Raw genomic sequence first — 24229 nt, 5'->3', positions numbered from 1 at the left:
CAGCAAGGATTCGCCAGCACGAAACTTCGCAAACCACTTTTGAGACGTTCGATCAGTCACAGCACCTTCTCCATACACTGCACAAATCTTTTTTTGCCTTTCAGTTGCCTTTTTACCTTTCTTGAAATAATAAAGCATAATACGTCGAAAATGTTGCTTTTTTTCTTCCATCTTCAATATTAAAATGGCTACACAAAAATTCACCAATTTTGATAAGTTTTTTTTTAATGCACGCTGATATGACAGCTGTCACAATACAACCTAACGAAATTGTTTCGAATGAAGTTAAAGACAACTAAGTGCTTACTAGAGCCATCTTACGGAAAAAACAGAACGAACTTTTTGGCCAACCCAATAAAATATTCCCCACTTAAAATATTTCTACGTGGCCAGCTTCCCCAGTTTCCCTCCTAATCCACGGTTCATTCCCACCTCCTAGCTTCCATCTTTGGGCTGACAGAATAGCGCGTCCGCGCTTCCTCCAACTTCGACATCCCAAGCCCGCACTAGTCCCCACTCCCACTGAGTCCCATGTCACCTTTGCCCTCCTTGGTCTTGGCCTTGCGGATAGGCACCTCCACAGGGGGCGGAGGAGGTGCAACTTCAGTGGCCGTCACCATGCTCTCCACCACGGCCACTGCCGCAGCTGCCGCTGCTGCCACGGAAGCCCCAGAACTGCCTTTGAAAGGGTTATTGGTGCTGAACTCCCGCCACTTTGCACCCAAAACCATCATCATCTTGGAGACAGCAATCTTGGGGTTTTTGGCAGCAATGAGGGGTCTGGGGGAAAAAACGGCAGGAACAAAAAAGAGAAAAAGTTTAAAAATAAAGGAGGTGGGGGAAGTGAGAAGAGATTACAGAAGCGCTCTCCATCTCCTGCCCCCAAGACCCTCCTGTTTACCGGACAAACTGGCTGAAGGCCTTGTAGTTGGTGAGGGTGCGATAATCCTCCTCCGAGAACACATGGTCAATGTCTTCCATGCCCCAGTCTTCCAGGAGCTGAGCAGAGGATTTAGGCTCCTGCAGAGAGAGCAAAGTCAAAGCCTAACTCCTAGTGCCCACCCTCCCTAAGGGAATTTGAGTTGCAACTAAGGCTGGCAAGTCCAGGGTAAGAGGGCTAACAAGAAATCATTAGAAACAGGTGGAGAGAAAACATTCTGAGGGGCAGCAGAGTGTCTGGGAAACAAAGGACAGAAGTACAGAGAAGAGGATGGAGGTCCAGGCACCTTTGAATCATCGTCTTCGTCATCCTCCTCCTCTTCCTCTTTCCGCTTGGACTTACTCTTCTTTTCTTTCTTAGGTCCGAGCTTCTTCTTCTTCTTCTTGCCAGGGGTATAGTCGCTGCCCTCACTGTCTGAGCGCAGAGCCACCTCTTCGTCCTCCTCCACAAACTCCGGCCCCTCCCCAGAGCTGTCCCCCAGCTGCCGGCATAAGAGCATACGCTGGAGCCGGGAAGGGGGAGAGGGAGACAGACACACATGCTACACACATGCTGACCTCAGGACAGCCCTGAGACTCACGCCCAGGACCCGGCCCACCGCCCCAGGGCAAGAAACGAAGGCCCCAGCCCTCCACGGAGCACCTCCCATCTTCCTCCTGCCGCCCGTAACATCCACTCACCCACTCACCTCCTTTTTTTGGCGCTTGCTCTTAGGGATTTTAGGGTCCCGAGGCTTCTTAGGCTTTTTCTTTTTCTTGAGCTTTGGAGTCTCCGCTTCTGACAAATCCTCTTCCGGGTCCTCTTCGTTTTCTACATATATTTTGGCAAAGAAAGGTAGGCAGGGAAAAGATCAATAGCAAAAGGTTAGAGCCCAATCCAGAGGCTTTAGACTTTATTCCCCCACCTCCTGTCCCAGATTCCACTGAAGAGAACTGCTATACACGCCACAGAAGGAAGCTGATACTCAGGACAAAAACAGACAAAGAGAGAGCTGTATATGCCTGAAATAGGCCGGCCGGGCCAGACCAGGCCCACCTCGGGCAGCTGTCCAGACCCCTGCCTCCTCTCCCTCATCCCTAACACGAGTCCTCTATGTGTTCACCAGCGCAGCTGAATCAAGCGCATACAGTTAACCAAGTAAGAGAAATAGGCCTAGTCCTCCGATAACCAGCCGCCAAGTATTCCATAAACCAGGAAATGAGAATAAGAGGTCCTACCCAGAAGGCAAAAACTAAAGAAGATACCCTCAGCACATTCCCAGAACAGTACCTGCTCGAGGGTCCCAGAAGCCACACCCTTCACTAACCCTTTTGGCTCAGCACTGCACAAAACAACCAGAACCTCCCAAGCCCCAGGTTCGGGGGCCAGCCCAGGATCACGCCCACTCCCAAAGCTGATTTCCTTTCCCCATCTCCAGCTCCACTGCTCCTCCCCAGCTTCTCCTGGGTCAGTAGCCTCTTCTCCCCAGGGGCCCAAATCAGCCCAGCTGTCACCATCCCCCCCCTTTCTCCCCCCATCTGGCTCCACCTCCTCCCCGGCTGGGAGCACACACAAAGCCTGGGGTAATACTGAGAGCTCCTGGGCAGGCCTAGGTGGGAAGGGGCACAGAGGGGGAGGAGAAGGCCAGGAGGCAGTTTCCTTTGTAACAGACATTCACACCAGCGCACCGGCTCCCTCCTCCTTCCCCTCCTGCTTTCCAAGCCACCCCCCCCCAAGGAGGGAGGAGTGGAGAAGGGAGTGGAGTGAAGGAGGGAATGCCTCACCCACTGAGGAGAGGGAAAATGGCTCCTGACCACAGAAGCCAACCCAGGGCACCCAGCTGCCAACAGAGGACAGACAGGAAGTGGCAGGGGAGGGGATGCGGTTGAGAGAGGTAGCCGGGGAAAGACTACCCTCTCACAGAAGACTTCCCAAATTACTACCTGGCCCCAGGTCCAAATGCCACCTCTTCTAACACCTACCGTGGGATGACGCTGTTCTCAAGAGGCCATTCTCATAACGTCCTAGGCAAGGAGACCCAAGACACCTTGAAGGGTGACACCATGTGAGGGGCTGAGTTACTCCCTCAATCGTTATGCTTTCAATCATCGGAGCTTAGATTTAACAAGAGTTCAGTGGTGGTCAGAGCACACAACCTTCCTTCTGACTCCCAGAAGATTTACCTTGAGGAATGGGAGCCCACAAGCCGCCTCTGAAACTCAGTTTCCCCCTCACCTCTACCAGAGTGCAGGCCACAGATCCTAAACCACCTCTAACAGAGTAGAGGTAGCTACCTATCCAACACAGAGAAAAACGGAGCAGCACCTAGAGAGTGGAGGACAACAGAACGCTTCCTTTTCTCCTACACACGCTCTCTGCGCCTGACCCCCAGAACTGGCCCTAAAATGCCTCTGACTCCGCCCTTCCTGTGCGAGGCAGATACTAGGGAACAGGCGGCACTGGGCTGGACAAAGCACCATCAGCCTCCCCCTTTCCCCCTCAGCCCAGGATCAGGCCAGGCACAAGACAGCCCCTCCCATTCCCTTGGGAATGGGACACCAGCCTGGATCTCACCAGAAAGAATCATTTTCTTAAGGGCTTCTCCCCAGCAATTCCCGTGGTGCCCCCCTTCCCAATCAGCCACGCCTCCATAAAAGCTGGAAGTAGAGACAAGGACAAACTCACGGAGGCAAAGGGGACACCCTTCCATCCACCTAAGACCCTCAAACTTCTCAGGCAGATGTGCTGACACGGCAAGCGGCAAACTGGCTGAGATATAGAGAACGATTTGGGAAAGGGGCAGGAATGGGGTGGGGCAAGTGGAAAAACTGGGTCACGCTACAGCTTGGGGCAGAGTTCACCCTGGGAGCCCACAGGCTCCCAGTCAACACAGGGGCAGCCCCAGACCAAGGGGCCAATGGGAAGCCAAGATGTGGAACCAACACTGGCTGGATGGCACTGCTACTTCTCATGCCCCGCACAGAAAGGATGGGACCACCTCCACTACCACCACCCTACCCCCACCTTGGGCCACAGCACAGAAATCTACCACCTTGCCCTACACGGTGATGAGACTCTTATCCCAACAGCTGAAGATTCAGTAAGAAGACTGACCCTCTCCTAAGTGGCCTCAGGTTGAAGTGAAGACTTCCAACTTAGAAAGTGCCAAATGTGGAAACATCTCTCCCAGACCACCTCAACTTGCAGCTGGAGCTAAGGAAAGAGAAGGCAAAAGTGAAAGATGTTTGATGGGAAACAAAAACAGGACCAGCAGGTTCCAGAATTAAAATAAAAATATAAACAAGGAAGATGAAGAAATGGCATGTAAAAAAAAAAAAACTAAACTCAAAAGATGAAGGAAACAAGTAGGTGACTTAGCTAAGCGCTCTGAAGAACGATGGACAGAGGAGCGAGACATCCACTTAGAAACATGACATCCATCATCAGTTGAGGATAGACAAGAGCCATTCCAATCATGCAGGCTGGTTATAACCACTGGGTTTCGGCCAGTCCAAGGAGCCACCCCAAAACACAGACAGCACAACCCCCAACACACCGACACAAACACTTCACACCACCAGCCCAAACCCCAGGCTACCTGCACAGGGCAGAAGCCTCCTGGGAAAAAAGCCAGGATTAAGTCCACTTGCCAGGGGAAGAGGGGTGCCCAGGGTGTCACCTTCCTTCTTTTTGCTCCTCCTAGTATATCCTGCAGGCTATGACATCCTACCCCTAGCCCCACTCAACATTCCAGCAATCTGCCTGACTAAAAGCGCTCTAGATCCCAGCTGAGGAGCGCAATTCAAACTTCACACGGTTGAAACTGCACAGAAAGCCGGTAACTGATCAGAAGCTAAAAATAATCAGAGAGTAACCCGCACTCCCTCTTTCCTCTCCACAGCAGCAGCTACAGGATCCTACTAGCAGAGATGCCCGGCTGGTCTCCTCCAACCGCAATCCTCAACCCCGCCGCCGCCGCCGCCGCGCCGCCTCCAGGGGTCCCAGCTACCTGCATTCCTCCTGGGACCCACGCCAGGCAAAGCCTGCCAGCCCGGAGAGCTCCCTCAACCGGGATCTGCACAGCATTCCCGAAGACAGTGCAGCAAGCTTGCATCGCGGTCCGCGGAGCCCAGAAGGCACATGGCTTCCAGCCCCCTCGCACAACAGCTCCGCAGAAGGCAACCACTCCCTTCGGATGCCCTCCACCTCCGACTGCACAGAGAAAGCCCAGAAACTCAACCTTGCCGCACCAGAGTCGCCAGGGAGGGCCCAGATGGCTCCTTCCTGCCCGCGGCCCTTGGGGAAGCTGTTACCTGGGTGGGGAGGGGGCAAGCTGTTGTTCAAAAGTGCATCCATATCCTCCTCCTCGCTGCCCGCTGAGCAGGGGGACGGGGAGCCCAGGCCCGACGCCATCCCCTTCCGCTCCTGGCCAGGGAATTGGCCCAGCTGCTCCTGCCTGCGGCCTGGGGCCCTCGACACTGGCCCGAGTCACTGTGCGGGGGAGGGGGGAGAGAAAGAGAACAGTCAGTGACGCGCACGGCCCCCTCCCCCACCCCGCCGCGCTTTCCGCCCACCCCCGGCCGCCCCACAGCCACCCGAGCAGGGCACCCGAACCACTCAGGCTGAACTTTAGTTCCACGCTCCCGGGGGCAGCCCGGAAGCCGGTTCCCCGGCTGGAGCCCCCCAGACGAGAGGGAGCGGCGCCCCCGAGGGCAGGCCGGTGCCGGCGTGGGGAGGGGAGAAGCCGCTGGACGGAGCCAGGCGTGACGGGGAAAGGGGTCCGAGTGGCCGCGGCGCGGGGGGGCCGAGGGAGGCGGCCGGCGGCGAGGCGCTCGGGGACACAAGGTCACTGGGGGGTGGGGGGGCGCCTCCCTGCGCCTGGGGAGGGGCCAATCCCCAGACAGGGTAGCTCTCCAAAGGCTGTCCTCTGGGACAACTCGGGTTCTCCGGAGGAGCCGCGGGGACGAGGGGGCGTGGAGGCTCGGCGCTCCAGGGGGCTGGAGGCAGGGGCGTGGGGGGCCGGAGCTCCCACCGGGCAGGGGGCCGGGCCACGTGTCCCGGGGGGCAAGTGAGCAAAGGGCGAGGGGGGCGCCGGGCATTGTGGGAGGCCAAGCCCGAGGTGGGAGTCGCGGGGAGCGAGACTCGGGCCGGACGAGGGCGGGGGCTGGGCGCCCTGCAGGAAAGGGAGAGGCAGGGTCGGCTCCCCGGGCAGGGGGCGGTCCGCGGGTCCGGGGACGCCCGAGGGGCGGCTGGGTGGAGGGAGGATCCTCGGGGCCGGTCGGGCTGAGAGGGGTTGTCTCTCTGGGAACCCCGCGTTCTCCTCACCCCAGAGCCGCCGCAGGTCGCGCTGGGTCCGGCCCGGTGTCACTCCCGCTCCGGCTCCTCCTCGCCGCGGCCGAAGGGGGGAAAATGGCTCCGGCTCCAGCGTCGCCTCTTAAAGGGCCCGAAACACCGGCCGGGAAATCCCACCGCACAGGCCCCGCCCCCCCACGGACAGCCCATAATAACCTCAACCAACTCCAACCCCCCCTCCACTACCGCCACCCTCCTCCCTAGGTCTCCCGGGCAACCCCCGCCCCCTCGTCGCTCCGGCAACCACTGACCACGCCCCCCTCGAGCGCGCGCGCGCGCGTGTCACCCGGGCAACAACCCACCCCCTGGCCATCCCATAATACACACGGACACCAGCACCACCACCACCACCACCACCACCACCACCACCGCCACCACCCCCACGCACACACCATACACATATATGCCAGGGCTGTTGACATCTCATGATATTGCCGACCTTTTGCAACTAACCCTTTACCCCCCCCAGACATCCCATAATAGCCATCCTTTGCCAACTTCTTCACTCTTGGCCCTAATGCTAACATCCCATAATAATTCGTCACCTCTCCCTCCCCATGGCCATCCCATAATAAGCTCCCCTCCCAGCCATTCAGCCTCGCATCCCATAATACTCAATCCCCATCCCCCATATACATCCCATAATAACCACTCTTCATCCACCCCCAGTTTGATATCCCATAATAGGCAGAAACTCACCACCCCCCCCACAACGGACACTTCGGCCTCCTCCCACACACATCCGGTAATAATGTCTCCCACCTTCTATACTGACATCCCATAATAACCAACCCCCTGGCGCTGCCCTCGGCCCCTGCAGGCTAGATCCTCACAACAGGACCCCCAAGCTTCACACATTCATTCAAGTCCACAGCCCGTAATAACCACTCCTCCCCTATCAAAGAGATATCCCATAATGATCAAGAGCCCTACTGTCACCCCACGGAGGGACAACTAATCTCCTTTCCTCTAACACTGGAAAGATATCTCATAATTTTACTCCCCCACCCACACCCTGACATCCCATAATAATTGCAAAGAACCCGTGGTCAACCAGACATACCATAATACTCCCAGCACAACCCAGAGTCACATCCCATAATGCTTCATCTCCACTCCACCACCCCTCTACCTTTCCAGCCAGGCATCCCATAATATTCATACTCATACCTCCCCTGTCTCCAAGGCTGTCAGTCTATTCTAACACCCACACCAGCGAGGATGAAACAGGCTACCCACATTGCCCTCTCCCCCACCCCAACTTGTACACACCTTCATCCCTTAATGAGCCAAAGCAGTGTCCTGGCACAAAGCCTCTTGATGTCTAAGATGGACCCTAGCTTCCCTTATCTATCATTTCCAGACACGCAGGAACTGAGAGTCAACCTAGGGCCCCACCCAATCCCACCAAAATCCAGGTGTTCTCCAGACACTTACCTCCAGTTGAGGTTTGAGTAAGACCAACCAAATACCGTACTGGCCAGATGAGCCATTCACATAAAGTTTAGTTCACCCCAAAGCATCCCATAATAATTACAAACTCCCACTAAAGATTATTTCTCAACATTCCAGCAGTCCTCTTCCCACACCGCCTCCCCAGGTCAAGTGGTCTATTCTCACCCCTAGGCCATTCCTGTGGATGGACATCCCACCATGGTGTGAACTGAGGATCCCGCTATATACACACAAAGATCCAAGAACTGCTCTCTCTCTGCTCACTGCTACTCATGCTTACGCAACAGATGTTGACGGAGTACCTAGCAAGGCACAAAGCTGGGCACCATGGGGAGTGCCTCCCTTCAAGAAGCATAAACAACCAAACTCCAAGATGAGATAGAATGTCTGGTGTCAATGGAAAACTGAGTGCTATTTCCTAATTTCCTGTTACAGAGAATAAAACAAATCCCAGCTGATCTCAGGAGAGATCAGATCCCAGTAGAAGTTCTCAGCGGTCCTTCTAGAGCCCGGAAGGTATTTCAAAAGGATTTGAAATATATAGATGGATGGTCAAATAATCTCCTATCTGCTCCCTACATACTAAAGGATTTTGATTGAAAAGCAATGTTCATCCGTCCAGCGTTTCTAACATTGAAATCCTATAATATCATCATGTGCTTCCTTCTTGAGAGACTCATCAACATGCCAGATTGTCATCCTCATGCTTGAACACCAAGTTCTGCTTACCCTCAATGCCCCATGTTTCTTATTTATATACTTTTTCATTTTACATCCTGAAATCTCATAATACTTCCAACTGCCCCCATCCTCATCTTGTTGAGGTCCCATTCTCCACCCAAAAAAACCCTCATCTTTGTATAACGTTCACCGTCTTCCCCTCCTGTGTACAAGTCAACATCCCAGAATGCCTTCTTCATTTATTATGCCACAAGGTAGCCTCCCAACACATACCATCCCCTTCCCTAACTGCACCTACCCTGCAGCTACACTGGGGACCCAGCCCAAGAAATTCAGAGAGCCCAATCTTAAAATCTTTTGGCCCTAAGAGAACCTAAGTCTATAGCCTGTCACTTTTCCCTCTTCCTGATCCCCAGAGAACCAGAACCTGGGTGAAAACCAATATCCCAGCGCCACTTCCTTGCTGCCACTGCTCCAGACCCCAAAGTCAGATAATATCTTCCTCTGCTTTTCACACAAGTCCAAGACCCTTGGTGGTAGGACAGGTTGAAGAGAAACCAGAACTTCCTCCTAGGAGAGGCCCTTCCTGACCAGAAGTGAGTGGGACGAACCTCACATCATCTCTGCATTGCCCTTCTAATCTCACTTCCTTAGAGAAAGGGCCTGGCCAGATGACTCTCCCTCCTCTGGGAACCTCAGGACTGGAGAACTGGCGAGGAGAGATGAATTCAGGAGAGGCAAGAGCTTGCTTCGGGAAATCACTATCCCTCTGCTTCCAAGGAGACCACCAGTGATGCTGATAAGGCTTTCCCCCAGCTCCCACCTGACTTAACTCCTGGGACCACCCTTTCGGCATATCCATTGTGGCACACAGGCTGTTTCCCCATTCTGCAAGGCTGCCTAGTCTTCTCATTAAATTCTCTTGACATCAAGATTGGGCCCCATTCATTTGTGCAAACCCTCCCCCATGCTTATTCTGAGTACTAAGAGGAAAACTTGTACTCCTTACTTGGGGGAGAGGAGGCAGCTCTTTCATTAAGATACCATAATGTGGGTAGACCTCCTTTCAAGAAGCTTCTCATTCGTGTATGAACTGCCAGGTACTCAGTACGACCTCCTCCTTCCCCATTCCTCTAGGGGATCCAGCCTGCCTCCAGGACTCAAATTCCCTTCTGTAATGTCTCCATCTGCCCCATACCCTCTCCTTCCCATATATGTACCACGTTACTACAGTGACTCATAATATAAACCAGGAAGAGAGTTTTGTAACTGGGTAGTCACAGCCTCTTGCCTGTGATTACAAACATGGTCCCTTTTGTCCACCACAGCCCCTCTGCCCCATTCCTGCAGGTTGTACCCACCTATCCCCTGGCTCCTCTCACTCCCCACCTCTCCATGATACCACCACAAGGGGAAGGTTAAAGTCCCTTCCTCTCTTCTTGAGTTCCAGAGGGCTAGGATGTGTGTGTTTGTGTTTTGCTTTTGTGGTCCTTACGATTCTGTGCTTCGCCTCCATACCCTAGCCCCATGCTACCCTCCCAGATAAATTATAAATAAACCACCAGCATGATTGGCCCACAGAGACTAAGGGTGGGATAATCTCCTGATTAATGCACCCAGGGGGACAGCCTCTCTAGCTGTTTACCTTAGAGTTCTGCTTCCGTCCCATGGTACAGAAGAACCTGGAATAACAGAGTGGGCTGTCCGTGGAGTTTTCAGCACATGCTCTATAGCTCTTCTCTCTACATCTCTGTTCTGTGAGTCCCAGAAACTCCGCTCATAAGACGTCTAAGGGGCTAGGGTTCTCCTGCTCTGTCAGAAAAGGGGGTTTGGGAAGGCAACATAGGACAGAAAAGCCACAGTGACAGTGCACCCTGATAGCTAGACAGGATGCAGATGGTGCAGGACTGGGGGGCACCACCCAGGCGTGTGTCCTGCAGGAGCCAACACAGTCTCAGCTCCTTGGGTGTGACTGCAAGGAGGCAGAGCTCCCCTGGCCTGACCCCTACCTGAGCTACAGTCCCAAGGCTCAAACCCAGGAAGGCAGGGAGGGAGGGGAGTACTTGGTGCTGTGGTCACCCAGGAGCACTTACTCCCTCGTGTGTCACACAGCCAGAACCCAGACCTCCTCACTGCATGCCTGGACTCAGCGACCCTGTAGCTCACAAGCTGTTTAGGGACCCAGGTGTCCAGGGCTCAGATCCGGACGGCTCTAGCCTGCCCCCGGGGGCCTCTTCAAACAGCTGTCACTGAAGAACCTCTCCAGCCAGTCACTCTTGCCAGGCCTCAGGTCTGGCTCCAGGGCTCACCCCACCCTCCCCAGCTTCTTCCCTCCCTCTTCCTTCCTTTCCTTCCCCATCCCCCTTCCCCAGAGCTTCACCTACCCAGGACAGCCCCACCCAGCTGTGCTGGGCACATCCCATAATAATCCTTCTCCTTGCTAGCCCCCACCCCCCCCAAAAAAAGAGAGGCGGCCATCCCATAATAGCCACCCACAAGAGACATTCCGCGGTGACCGCCCCCTCCCTGCAGAGCTGCCGGGAGCAGCCATCCCATAATAACTGGCCGCCTGTTTTACTGGTTACGGCTGTGGAGGGAGCTGGAGAGGAAATGGAGGGGAGGGGGAAGGGGAGGAGGATCGAGGGCCCCCACTTTGGGGAAGGGAGGGAGAAGGGGACGGAGAGTGACCCACGGGGATGGGGAGCCAAGGGGACGCCGGGCAGGTGGGAGGTGTGGCCCACTGGCCACCACATCCCCGCTTTGGGACCTTCTCCCCATCCCCAGGGGCTTCCTTTCCCCCTCAGCACCCGAGAAGTGGCTGCTAATTAGGCGGGATGCCTAGGATGGGCTGAGGTGCCCACAGAGCGAGTGGGGGGGAGTGGATTTCAGGTGTTCTCCTTGGGCCATTTGTGAAAGAAGGCAGACCTCAGAGAGGATGGCAAGAGAGTAAGGGGTCGGGGGGGAGGGGGGGCAGTTGGAGAAGAGCGCCTCAGGCCCTCCCCATTCTGCACCACCATCCCATAATAATCCCCCAGCCCCTCTCCCCCTCCCACACACGACATCCCATAATATCTTCTGGAGAAGCAGTCCCCGCAGTAGGTACAAAGAGCTATCCCATAATATGCTCCCCCACCCCCACTCGCCACCCCCCCAACTTGGCCCCCCCCTCGGTCACATGCAGCCGGTGCCATCCCCCGCTGCTCCCCCCTCTGGCCACTGAAGGCCTTGCCAGCCCATAATACTCTTGCCTCTGGTCGCAGGAGGCCTCCAGCCCATAATATTCCCTTCCACCACCACCCCCCCTTCCCGCCCCGCACCCCTTCCTCCCGCCTCCAGTTGGAACCGGGCCTCACCAGCCCATAATATTCCCCTGTCTCCTAAGGCTGTTCCAGCCCATAATACTCTCCCTGTCTCCTAAGGCCTCTCCATCCCATAATACTGCCAGACGCCTGACCTGTGGGCCAAACCCCAGCCCGTTCCACACATCGAGGCTGTGTCAGCGCCGCCGGTCTCCCTGCCTGTCCCTCCCTCCTCCCTCCCCAGCGCTCTCCCTCCCAGGCTGTCTCCCGCCCTCCGGCCCTGGGCCCCTCTCCCGGCCCCACCCTGTGCCTGCCTGGGCCCTCACTTCCCCTCCAGCCTCCTCTTTTGCCCTTTCTCCCTGGCTTGGTTCTTCATCCCATGCCCCCTCTCCTCTCCCTTTCAGTCACTTTCCCACCCACTCTTCTGTCTGTGGGGTGGACAGCAAGGCCGGTGGGGAGAGAGTGCCCCCAGAGGGCGACAGGCCAGTCACTGCCCCTGCCTCCTTGACCAAGCACCATGGCAGCTGGCCCAGCCTGCCTCGCTCACCCATCCCCGGCCCTGGTTCTGATTGCCGGCAGAACCCTGTCTGGGTGAGGATTCACCTGGAACCCTTGCTGTCTTCCAGAAACACTCCCGCTGAGCATCACAAGCAGACTTTACCAACAGCATCTTCTCCCCATACCCTGGTTGGAAAGAGAGATCCACCTTACGGGGTGTCTCTCAGGTGCCTTTCAAAGGTGACCTCATTGACCCTCACTACAGCCCAATAAGTAGATATTATGATCCCCATTTCACAGAAGAGAAAACGGAGGCTCAGAGAGGTTAAATAGCTTCTAAGGTCACATTGCCAAGAAGTGACAGAGCTGAAATTAGTACCCAGGTTTGTTTGATTGCGAAGTTCTGAGAGCCTTCGGGATTCCCCAAGCCCCTGGGAGAAACTTCACTTTTCAGTGTTTTCAGGGCTCCTCTGGAAAAGATAGCATGGTGACAGTTCCCCAGCCTCCCTTGTCTCCAGGGTCTCCTGAAAGAAGGGAGAAGGAAGGCTCCATGTGAGATTAACCTCCCCCTCCCCATTTCTTCTAGGGGACCCCAAGTGGCATCCCCACAGGGATTTCCCTCAGGATGGTCCAGGGCTAACAAGCATCTCTTCCCTTTTAGGATCCCTTACCTTTGCCTTGGTTCTCCTGAATTTGTTTTATCTCAAGACCAGTGATTGTTCATCTTCCCCCAACTACTCTCACTGCATGGAGGGACCGTTCTACAGAGGAGACAGACTTTGAGGAGAACCAAGGGGAAGTGTCCTCTTCAGTTTAGTTGGTGGACAATCAGGAGTGCTGTCTTGGAGATGTTGAGTACATCCCAGCTGGGGGAGGGGAGTCATGGCCAAGTGCCTGAAGGCTGAGCCATCCTGCCTTGGGTGCCACCCATGAGCCACTCCCTTCTGAGCCCTCGATGCGGTGTGTTTTAGGACCCACCACCGTTGGAACGATGAGTGAACCCAGTTCTCAGCGCTCACACAGCCACACCAGGAAGGGGCAGGTATGCTGTAGGGTGCGTGGGTTAGGAGTGGGGAGGAAAAACTGCACGAGGTGGGCAGAGATGACACAGTAGACTCAAGGTGAGAGAGTGGTGGCCTACATGAGGAGGGAAGGAGAGGAAAGGAAACCAGGGAGCGGTGGGTGTAAGGGAACCAGGGATGAGAAGGTGGGCAGTAAAGGAAGGGGAGATACTGTAGGGTGTCCTGCAAAGAGTAGGAGTTCCGGAGTCTAACAGATGCTGTGCCACTTCCTGCTTGTGTGACCTTAGACCTCAGCTTCTCCGGGGCATTTCATCTGTAAAATGGAGATAATCATCATTCCTAACTCAGAAGGTTATTATAATAATGAAATAAAATAATTCATTTTAAGCACTAAATTGAGGTCCTGGCATAGCAAGTATTTTTACAACTTGTTAACGCTCTTCTTCCAGCATCTAAGATTTTATCCTTTTCCTCCTTTGGATTTTCCTAAGCCTCAAAGGGGTAAGTAACTCCAGAACACGGGGTGAGGGCTCTGGATTTCCCACACCTCACCCCCGTCATACTGGCCACCCAGTAGTTGGGGGATCCTGTGAAAATGGCAGGCAGTGGTTACAGGCTTCCTTAAACTTCCTGTTAGTGTTAGCTTCTGTTCATTCCTCCTCTGCCTGCAACATCTCCTGAATCTATTCTTTTAAAAAAAAATTTATTTATTTATTTGGTTACATGGGGTCTTAGTTGTGGCAGGCAGGCTCCTTAGTTGCAGCACATGTGCTCCTCAGTTGTGGCAAGCGAACTCTTGGTTGCAGCATGCATGTGGGATCTAGTTCCCTGAGCAGGGATCGAACCTGGGCTCCCAGCATTGGGAGCGCAGAGTCTTATCCACTGTGCCACCAGGGAAGTCCCATCCTGAATCTATTCTTGCCTCTCTGTTCTCAGGATGGAAACCCTTTGGATACACTGAATGTGGGGAAACAGTCCACCAGAGCTTAAACAGAGGAGATTCCACACTGGAGAAAGCTCATTTCCATCTGCCTCCACAGGCCGCGAGCACACTTATCCTAGACCAGCTCCCTCACCAGTCTTTCTTTCCCCTTAGACTCTCCCCACCTCATTTCCCTACAGCTTATCCCACCCAGCGTGTCAGGGTGGGCAAAATCTCACTCAAGAACCTCCAGAGGGGCTTCCCTGGTGGCACAGTCGTTAAGAATCCGCCTGCCAATGCAGGGGACACGGGTTTGAGCCCTGGTCCGGGAAGATCCCACATGCCGCGGAGCAAGTAAGCCCCTGCGACACAACTACTGAGCCCGCGTGCCACAACTACTGAAGCCCGCGCACCTAGAGCCCGTGCTCTGCAACAAGAGAAACCACCGCAATGAGAAGCCCGCGCACCGCAACGAAAAGTAGCCCCCGCTCGCCGCAACTAGAGAAAGCCTGCACGCAGCAATGAAGACCCAGTGCAGCCAAAAATAAGAAATAAAATAAATATATTTTTTAAAAAAAGAACCTCCAGAGGCTGCCCACTGCCCACCAAATTAATGGCCAGCGCCTTACCTTGCATTCTTTCATCTTCCATCTTGAATGATAATTATTGTTTACTTGTTCTGTAGTCCCCACTAGATAGTAAACTACTTCACAGCAAGATTCAACTGTTCATTACAGCAGTAATTAACACAACATTGTAATTCAACTATACTTCAATAAAAAATAAATTAAAAAATAGATTCAACTGTTCATCATTCAACAAATATTTATTAAGTACTTCTTTTACGCCAGGCGCTGTTCTAGATCCTGGGGATACATCAGAGAACGGACCAAGCAAAAATCCCTGCCCCCAGGGAGCTTATATTCTACTTGGGGGGTGAGGGGGGGACAGAAAATAAACTATAAAAGTTATAATAAATAAATAAGTAAATTATATAGTATGTTAGAAGAAACTTGCTATGTGAGTTTTAATTACTTTGGAATTCATTCACATTATCTTCATATAAAAATACTCAAGTAATTTTCAAAAATTGTATTCTGTTCAGTTTGGATAGGGCAAAGCCCTGAGACTTTGGACGGTGATGACGTTTGGTGCCCCCAGGGCTGGAAGGGCACGGGTCCTGAACCCTAAGGATGGAGCAAGATGGAGCAGGTGCTAACCATCAAACCCCCTCTAGAGCAGCAGGAGGTGAGGGCTCTAACCGGCCAGATGGAGGAAAGCCCGACTTCACGGCTACCACTGAGGAATCTGGGTCAGTTCTCCGGTTTGGCCACCAGGGGTCATTTTACCCTTGTAAATCACCATCTGGAGCGATCACGTAAAGACACACAAAAGGCTTAGTCCGAACTAAAACACACAGAGACACACCCGGGAAAACTCTGACACTGTCACACACACACACACACACACACACACGCACATACACAGAAACATACAGCATTGAGAGACATAGGGACAGAAATGCATGCAGGACATGTGCATAGCACCAACTCCCTCACGAATCTCACTAATGTCAGGGTCTCAAGATGTCATAGTGCCAACTCCGCCATTCCTCCCAGCCCCGACTCCGCTAAAGAGGGAAAACAGTAGGTGGCCTGTAAACCAGACTTCCATTTCCTTACCTCCAGCTTGCCCAGAGCAGTCAGCCTACTCCTGTCCTCCCGTCCATCGCACTCTTAACTTTCCCATAAACTTCTTGCCTGGCTCTGGCACAGTTCCCTTTTCCCTGCCCAGAGAAGCCCTCCACCTCCTCCAGAGTATTTGTGCAACTAGTTCCAGCCCCACCTCCCGCTGCAGCTCCAGGAAGCTCCAGGTAGTGTTCACTGGGTGTGCAGCTCCTACCCGCCCGCCCCTCCAGAAAACCCCAAGCCTTACGGACTACAATTAGCAATTGATTTGCTGAGCATTGCCCTCTCCTTGCAGCGGTAAAAACAATGTACATAATGGCCTGGGAAGACTTTACACACGACTCTAATACTTCAGTACAGGTATGGCTCTCCAAGTGTGATCTGGGGATGGATTCTTTGAGGAAGTCCACGAGATCAAAACCGTTTTCATAATACTACTACTAAGATGTCGTTTGTCCTTTTCACTCCTTGTCTCACGAGTAGAAGGTGGAGTTTTCCAGAGTCTTCATGAAGTGTGATGACACTTGCTCTCATAGCTATTGGAATGTGTGCTTGGGTATTTCTGTTTTAAAAAACTTACTATTTTTGATTTCTAATATGGTCAGGTATCAAAAGAACAAAGCATAAGCAAACTCTCTTTGGAATTCTCCATTTTTAAGAGTATAAAAGGGTCTGAGACCCAAAAATTGGAGAACTACTACTTTAGTACAGAGAATGTTCTCCTTATTCTAGATGAAGCAGCAGAGACGCACACACACGGTGGGGGGGGGGCGTGGATTTAGGCTCTAGAATGGAGGAGCTTTTGAAAGGGTGGGTGAGGTGGAAGGGGAAGGCAGGACCTAGAAAGGGGAATAGTGACCAGGAACTTGGAGGAAAACCCCCTCTGCCCCCACCCACCCACGCTGGGCGTCAGATCTAAATTGTTAAAAGTCACTAGACAAGAAGGAAACCAATTCAGCCGGCATCCAATACGCTTTTGCATTACGCCTCAGTGCTGGGCAGGCAGAGACCAGGTGGAAAGGGGAGTGGGTGGCGTCTATGGCCCGAAGACTGCTGTGGTCGGTCTAAAGGCAGGACACCCATCTTCTGCTCCAGCTACCAGCTATGGCCGTGTTTCCTGCCCCGCCAAGGGCATTTCATCCAGTCTCCCGCCTCTGCACCGGCAGGCTCACAGCAGTACTTCCTAGGTACTAAGGAAGGGGTCCTTATGCGCTCGCCATCACCACCTAGTTAAAGACATTTGCAGCCGCGCTCTTCCTTCCCCGTGCCCCTGCCCCCCACACTTTGTTCCCTTCTGCATCTGTGAGCTGGAGCTGCCGCTCAGAAGCCCAAATGCCCAACCCACAGCCCTCCTGTGCACCCCCTGCGTGTCTGCGAGTGCGAGAGGCGCGGGGGTGGGGTGAAGGGACCGCGCTCTGGCACGACGTGCGTTCAGAGGGACGAGTCCTCGGGGCACCGGGTGAAGGAGCCCCGGGCGTCGGAGGGCCGGAGCAGCCCCTGGCTGGCGGCGGCCGGCACGGTGGCGTGGGAGGTCTCAGCGGGCGGCTCGGCGGGTGCCCCCCGAGACCCTTCGGTGGCCGAGGTCCTGGCCCGGAGCGGAGAGCTCAGGCCGCGCAGGGTGTTGCGGAAACCCTCGGCGCTGTAGTAGTACACCAGCGGGTCGAGCACGCAGTTGGCGCCGGCCAGCAGCACCATGACCATCAGCACCCCGCGCACCTGGTTGCGCGCCGCCGGGCTGGCCAGCACCACGTGGCCGCGCAGCAGCCCGTACACGGCCAGCGTGGCGTTGTAGGGCACGAAGCACAGCAGGAAGATGATCAGGCTGGCCAGCAGGAGGCGCACCGTCTTCCGCCGCTGCTGGCTCCGCGTGGCGTAGGGCCGCGCCAGGGTGCAGAAGACGCGGACCGAAGAGTAGACCACGGCTGCCAGGGGCAGCAGGAATCCGAGCGCCTCGGCCAGCAGCAGGAGCGGCAGCAGCCTTCCCTTCCACAGCTCGTCGCTGAAGTTCTCGAAGCACAGGTGCACCCGGCGGCCGTCGCGCGTGCAGGTCGAGGGCCGGTGCACCAGGACGGTGGGCACGGCGAACAGCAGGATGAGCGCCCACACGCCCAGGCAGAGCAGCCGCGCCACGCGGGGCCGCCGCAGGTGGCGCAGCCGCAGCGGGTGCACGATAGCGGCGTAGCGGTCCATGTTGATGAGGGTCAGGAAGATGCAGCTGCCGTACATGTTCATCTGGAAGACGGCGCCCGCCAGCTGGCACAGGAGGTCCGAGAAGGGCCAGTAGTGCTGCGCATAGTAGGAGAGGCGCAAGGGCAGCGAGAGGCTGAAGAGGAGGTCGCTGGCCGCCAGGTTGCACATGTACACGCTCACCACCGAGTGCACGCGCAGCGCGCGCAGGAAGACCCAGAGGGCCAGCGCGTTGAGGGGGAGCCCTGCAGCCAGCACCAGGCTGTAGACCACCAAGTGCAGGTGGTGGATGGGCTGGTGGTCCGGGCACCTGAGATCAGAGTCGTTGGCCGAGGAGTTGGCCGGCATCGTGCCCAAGGGCGAGGAGGAGCTAGGCCGGGGGCATCAGGGGGCGCACCCGCGTCCTGGCTTCGCGTTCATCTCCAGTCTCCAGGTCAGGGGCCTGGAGGCTGCACAGAGTCCCAGAGCAAGTGGGGGCCGGGCATAGGCCTGTGGGCTGTGGCTGCAGGACGGACAGCTGTGAAGGATCAGATGCCTTTGGTCAGAGCTTCATCGGCCGCAGTGGAGACCTGGCATAGGAGGGAAGCCAGAAGTCAAGACTGTGCAAGGAAGGGCTGAAGACACAAATGCCATATAGCTGAACCTGCTGGCCTCTTGGGCCTTTTCTCAGCCTCACATCTTTCCTCCACCGTCCTTCTGGCCAGAACAGCTTTCTGCAGCCCGCTCTGTGGCACAGTGCTAAATGCCCAGGCTCTAGAGTCAGGCCTGCCTAGGTTTAAATCTGGGCTCTTGTCCTCAGAAAAGTGACTTAATCTCTCTGTCCCTCATTTTCCTTACCTGGAAAAAAAAAAAAAAAAAAAAGGAGAGGGGCCCCTAATTCACGAGGTCGTTAGATTCAACGAGATGATATATTTAAAGTGCTTTGCTTACTGTTATTATCTACTAACATCTCTCCCTTGCTTCCTTTCTTTCTTCTACAAATGCTTACCAGGATTTTATTTTTTTAATTATTATTATTATTATTATCATTTTGGCCTCGCGGCCAAAATGCAGGATGTGGAATCTTAGTTCCCTAACCAGGGTTCTAGCCTGTGCGCCCTGGAGTGGAAGCCCGGAATCTTAACCACTGGACCACCAGAGAAGTCTGTACAAATGCTTACTGGGACTTTAGAAGGTTCCAGGCATGTTTACAGCAGTGGACAAAACAAAGGCCTTGCCCCCACCTATGTTCCCTTCCATTGAAGGGAGACATAATAAAGTCCATGTGAAAAGGTATGATGTCAGGTGGTGAGAAGTACTGTGGAGCCCCTCCCCTGGCACCAGCCCGTTCCGCTGACTCCCCGTTATCTAAAGAATAAAGTTCAAACTCCCAAGTACAGGACAAAATCCCAGCCTCATCTCCACGATTGCTCCTGTGTGGGCTGGGTTTGTGGTCAGAGCGACCTGGTTCAGCTGGATTGTTTGACCTCTCTCAGTTTCTTCATCTGTAAAATGGGGACAGTAATATAATGGGGGTCCCTTAGGCCAGGGGTCACCAACCCCCAGGCCACACAGCAGGAGGTGAGCAAGCGAAGCTTCATCTGTATTTACAGCCGCTCCCCATCGCTCACATTACCACCTGAGCTCTGCCTCCTGTCTGCATTTTGGTGAGTTGTATAATTACTTCATTACATATTACAATGTAATAATAATAGAAATAAAATGCACAATAAATGTAATGCTCTTGAATCATCCCGAAACCATCCCCCCACCCTGTCCGTGGAAAAATCATCTTCCACGAAACCGGTCCCTGGTGCTAGAAAGGTTGGGAACCGCTGCCGTAGGCTGATCGCACACACCAGCACAGTCCTTCCAGGCAGGGGACGGCCCTGTGGGTTGAACTTTTCCAGGTGCTCCCCTGGAGAGTCTGACTCGGGTCCTTCCTAGTTGGGATTCCCTGATGGGGGCAGATGATTATTTCGTCCTAAGGGCTCGAAGGGGGCCCAGAGAGGGTGGCAGTGAGACAAGGAAGTACCGTGCGTGCTGATGAGGCTACCGGAGAGGGCAGATCACAGCTGCTGCTGTCCCCAGGCAAAAGCTGTCAGAGGAAGGATGTGGTCAGAGGCGGAGGAGTTAGAAGACAGGACTTGGTCTTAGGATTCCACCTTCCTTAATGCCATAAGGCCACAGCAGCCATCCCTGCATTGCGACCCCCAGGCGCCATCTATTTTGTGTGTGTTGTAAAATATACATAACTTAAAAATTACCATTTTAACCATCTTTAAGAGTACAATTCAGTGACATTAAGTACAATCGCAATGTTGTGTAACCATCGCCACTATTTCCAGAACTTTTTCATCATCCCAAACAACAACTCTATACCCATTACCCAATAACTGCCCATCCTCCCTCCCTCCAGCCCCTGGCAACCTCTATTCTACTTTGTGTCTCTATGAATTTGCCTATTCTAGACACCTAATCTGAGTGGAATCATATATCTGTCCTTTTGTGTCTGGCTTATTTCACTTAGCTTAAAGTTTTCAAGGTCCGTCCATGCTGTAGTTTGTATCAGAATTACAGTCTTTTTATGGCTGAATAATATATTCCTATATATATATACACCACATTTTGTTCTCCCATTCATCTGTTGATGGTTACTTGGGTTTTTCCATCTTTTGACTATTGTGAATCATGCTAATGAACATGAGCGTCCATGGGCCATCTTAGGGACAGAAGTTATCCGGAGACCCTGAGCGATTATCCCAAGATACGGAGCATACTCCCTTCAAAAGGAGCCACTTAAATCCTTACATGGAACCAAGTTGTAGACATGACTATAACAAGTTTTCTAGGGTTTTTTTGTTCGTTTGTTTGTTCTCCCTCCAACCATGACTCTGACTCCAGCAGTTTAAGACTTGTAAGAAGCATAGTACAACAGTTGAAGGGAATAAGGAAACACTTTCTCTGCAAAATACCAATTTCATCAATGAAAATAATGCTAGGTGGGTCTTAAACGTGCTGAGAAGCAAGTAACGCCAGACTCTCTTCCTGAAACGTGCCCACCTCCCATGCTCCTTTGCTCCAGTCACGCCAAACTAGTGATAATTCTGCACATACCTTACATCTTCAGGGCTCTGTCTGTGCACGTGCTGTTTCTGCAACTGGGAATGCCCTTCCTCCCATTCTCCAACTGGCAAACTCAATCATTTCTCAGGACCCCGTGATGCCTTTCCTGACTCCCTCCCTTCCCACCAGGCGAGTCCCCTCACTGGAGCTTTCCCAGCACTTTGGCCACAGGTCAGCTGTTCCCACCTGTATCCCACCAAGAATAACTGGCTGTTCTTGGTCTGCCTCTCCCGCCCGCCTGGGAGCTCCTTGAGGGAGGGCCTGGGGCCTGTGACTTATTCATCTGTGTAGCCCCAGCCCTCCCTCCATAAATGTTGGGTCAGAAATAATAGCTGCCATTTACTGATCATTCACCATCTCCCAGGGTGTTTTACACGCACAAGCTCTAATCCTTCCAACAGCCCTTTGAGGTAGGAGCTTCTCCTGATTTTTACTCAAGAGCTCAGTCAGTGAGGAGTGAAGTCAGGACGCAAATCCAGGACATCCGGGCTCCAAAGTCCAAGCTGCTTCCAACAAGAGTGGGTGGGTGGGTATGAGGCTGGATGCCGCACAGAGCACCTAACTTTTATAGCTGCCTATATCAAATCTGTGCCCATAGGTGAATCGTTTTACTTCCTCCTTTGTCCAATTGAAACATATACTTTTTAATAACCCACTTCCTTCTTTCTCCCACTTCAAACACTGGCAACACAAACTCATCTCTCTTTCGCACACACGAATATGCCCTTCCTGATGATTTCCCCTTACCTACAGAAACAGTTTGCTCCTTTGAACTCCTTAGGTCATGACATGTGTTTTTGTCCCATTTCCCCAGCCAGACAGTAGGGTCCTGGGGTGCGGACCACACCTTCCACAGCTTTCTTCCCAAGCTCACTCACACTTCAGTCTCTCTACCTAGCAGGCCCTTGTGATATTCACTGGCTGCCTTTCAAGAAATCTGCCCCCTCCCCCCATGTCCGCCCAGCCTGTAATCCTGTTATAATATTTCTTGCATCAGTCCAACCACTTCTTATCACACTCCTGACTATCCTGTCCGCACATATAACTCAGAGAAAGGCATGTCCCTTTTGAAAGGCTCGTTTGGAAACAGCTTGCATTAAAACTTCAATAACAGTTTACAGCTACAATCACAGTAACATTTTATCATTCTTAAGCACTACTTGGAGCATCCATAGCTCCTTACAACTAGGCCGCACATCCTAGACACTGAATGAGTGAATGGCTAATTATTTTCCAAGAATCCCAAGTCTTTCGTCAACAAAGTTGCAATGTTAAAGAGACCAACATGTATTAGGTGAGCTGCTACTAAAACGTAGAGAGTTAGGAATCCTTCAGGAGAGTAGATGGCAATCCTCTCGCCTTACTCCAATCCAAAGCGGAGAAGCCCTTGAGTTTATCTGTCAAAAAACCACCCCTTTCCAACAGACTCACACAGAATGGCCCAAGCTGTTGAGAGCTGCCAGGCCCCTGCCCTGGTCCCCACTTGATCCGCTTGCTTCCCGAGGGCTCCCCATCAGTGGAGCTGAATGGGCACAGTGCCAGGCCAGATGGCAAAGATGGAAGAACTGCCAAAAAGGAGGCAAACAAGAAGTGGGAGGAGGGCTCTAGATGTGGGCGAGGAGTGGCCTGGCACTCTCCTCAGCCCTGCCTTGAGCAAGAGGTCAGGTTGGGGGGCGCGGGAGACGTAAAGCAAAGGAGCAGCGGTGCCCCAGAAAAGCAGAGACACTGGGATTTCATTTCACCAGGGAGAAGGGGGACGTGGAGGCCCACGCCGGCTCAGTAACCTCAGCACGCCCGGAGGTCATGTGAGCACACCACTACACACACACACACACACACATGCGCGTGCAAGGCCACACGCAGGTAAGGGTACACTGAGCGACGTGCACACAAGATCCCTAGTAACATACGAATCAACGTGTATCCACAGCCTGTATCAACGTGTATCCACAGCCTGTAACACACGTGTGCACGCACGGAGGCACAGACAGCCGAGCCAGGGCAGGAAAGCAGACACCGTCCCCGCTTAGGGACATTATCCTTAGCCGGACAGACAGACAGGCAGCTTCAGGAGCACACGCACGCACGCAGATGTGCACAAACAGATCCCGGCCCCAAGGCGCTGAGAGGCAAAGAGAGGCCCTGGGGATGGCCCCGCCCACATCCCAGCCCCCCACACCCCGCACACGCCAGACGGTGCACGGCCACCTTCCTCCACGCCGCTTCTCTGTCCTTCAGCTTCCCACCTGCACACCCGGGGCCCAGGTTCCTTATGTCCTCGGGGCCTCTGGGACCTGTCCCATTGCCCTCTGAGCTGGGCTGGGCACTACTCTTTGCTGAGATAAGTCAGAGGGGCAGGGCTATTTTCTGCCCTGGCAGGAAGTGAGAATGGAGGATAAAAGTGGCCAGGAGGCTAGATCATGATCTTTCCCTTCCTCTCCTCCACACAGCCGGCCCGTGGTGTCCACCCTTCTGGCGCCTGACCAGGGATGCAGAGGGGAGTGGAACAGAAAGGGATGGGTGATCTGGGACAGTGATGGGGGCAGGGAGGGGAGAGAGACACCCCGTCTCTGTACAGCTTCCTCCTGTCTGCCCCCCTCCATGTGCTTCCTGCCCCCATACACCCCACCTCCTCTCCTCAGGAATCCACGTCCTTCAGAAGTTTGGAAAGTGGGAATGTCAGTCCTCCTCATCCTCCTTGCCCCAGAAGACCAGCTCTGGAATAGCTCCCACCTTCTTTTAGGTTCTGGCGGCCAGGCGCCAGGGAGTGTGTCCACCCTCCACCTCCCCCGCACGGCACGCGTTGCTGGCTGAGCCCACTTCCTCTGCCGCTACACCCTGGCAGCCACGAGAAGATGCACCCTTTACCCACAGACATTCGTAACTGTGAAGACCTCTTAACGCCTGTAGGTTCAGACTCCCCAGACAGGTCCAGACCGTGCTGAGCCTTCAGCGGAAGCGTCAAGAAGTCTGAAGGCTTTTGTGAAAGGCTCTGTCCCAGGGCTGCTCTGGATACACACGAGTCCTGCCCGTCAGCTTGTCCTGGGGCTGGGGAGCCTGTGGGGTGGAAATGGTACCAGGTCACCGGGCTGAGTGGACGG

General features: G+C 54.0%; 2 protein-coding genes across 8 annotated transcripts in view; both read right to left on the bottom strand.

Moving 5' to 3' along the window:
• The window catches only part of CHD4 (chromodomain helicase DNA binding protein 4), a 29045-nt gene extending 22655 nt beyond the window's left edge, over positions 1 to 6390 (bottom strand). For 4 of the 7 annotated variants that reach the window (XM_057557581.1, XM_057557582.1, XM_057557584.1 and 1 more), the window contains exons 1-6: positions 6245 to 6389; positions 5233 to 5410; positions 1629 to 1750; positions 1227 to 1442; positions 902 to 1020; positions 539 to 780 (exon numbers count right to left, since the gene is read on the bottom strand). In XM_057557581.1, the coding sequence (XP_057413564.1) occupies positions 539 to 780; positions 902 to 1020; positions 1227 to 1442; positions 1629 to 1750; positions 5233 to 5332 (799 nt within the window). In that variant the 5' untranslated portion in view covers positions 5333 to 5410; positions 6245 to 6389. Of the gene's footprint in view, positions 1 to 538; positions 781 to 901; positions 1021 to 1226; positions 1443 to 1628; positions 1751 to 5232; positions 5411 to 6244 lie in introns of all 7 variants that reach the window. The other 3 variants (XM_057557585.1, XM_057557586.1, XM_057557587.1) reach the window with 3 other exon arrangements.
• A 10832-nt stretch (positions 6391 to 17222) lies between these two features.
• Positions 17223 to 18371, bottom strand: LPAR5 (lysophosphatidic acid receptor 5). Its single transcript, XM_028163532.2, has one exon. It carries the CDS (start codon positions 18369 to 18371, stop codon positions 17268 to 17270), a length of 1104 nt encoding a protein of 367 aa, XP_028019333.2. The 3' UTR covers positions 17223 to 17267.
• Between the last annotated feature and the right edge of the window lie 5858 nt (positions 18372 to 24229).

This window comes from Balaenoptera acutorostrata, chromosome 11 (genome assembly GCF_949987535.1).
Source record: "Balaenoptera acutorostrata chromosome 11, mBalAcu1.1, whole genome shotgun sequence".
NCBI classification, from domain to species: Eukaryota; Metazoa; Chordata; class Mammalia; order Artiodactyla; family Balaenopteridae; genus Balaenoptera; species Balaenoptera acutorostrata.
Note: the sequence above shows the minus strand (reverse complement) of the source record. Positions and strands in the feature narration are given on the sequence as shown.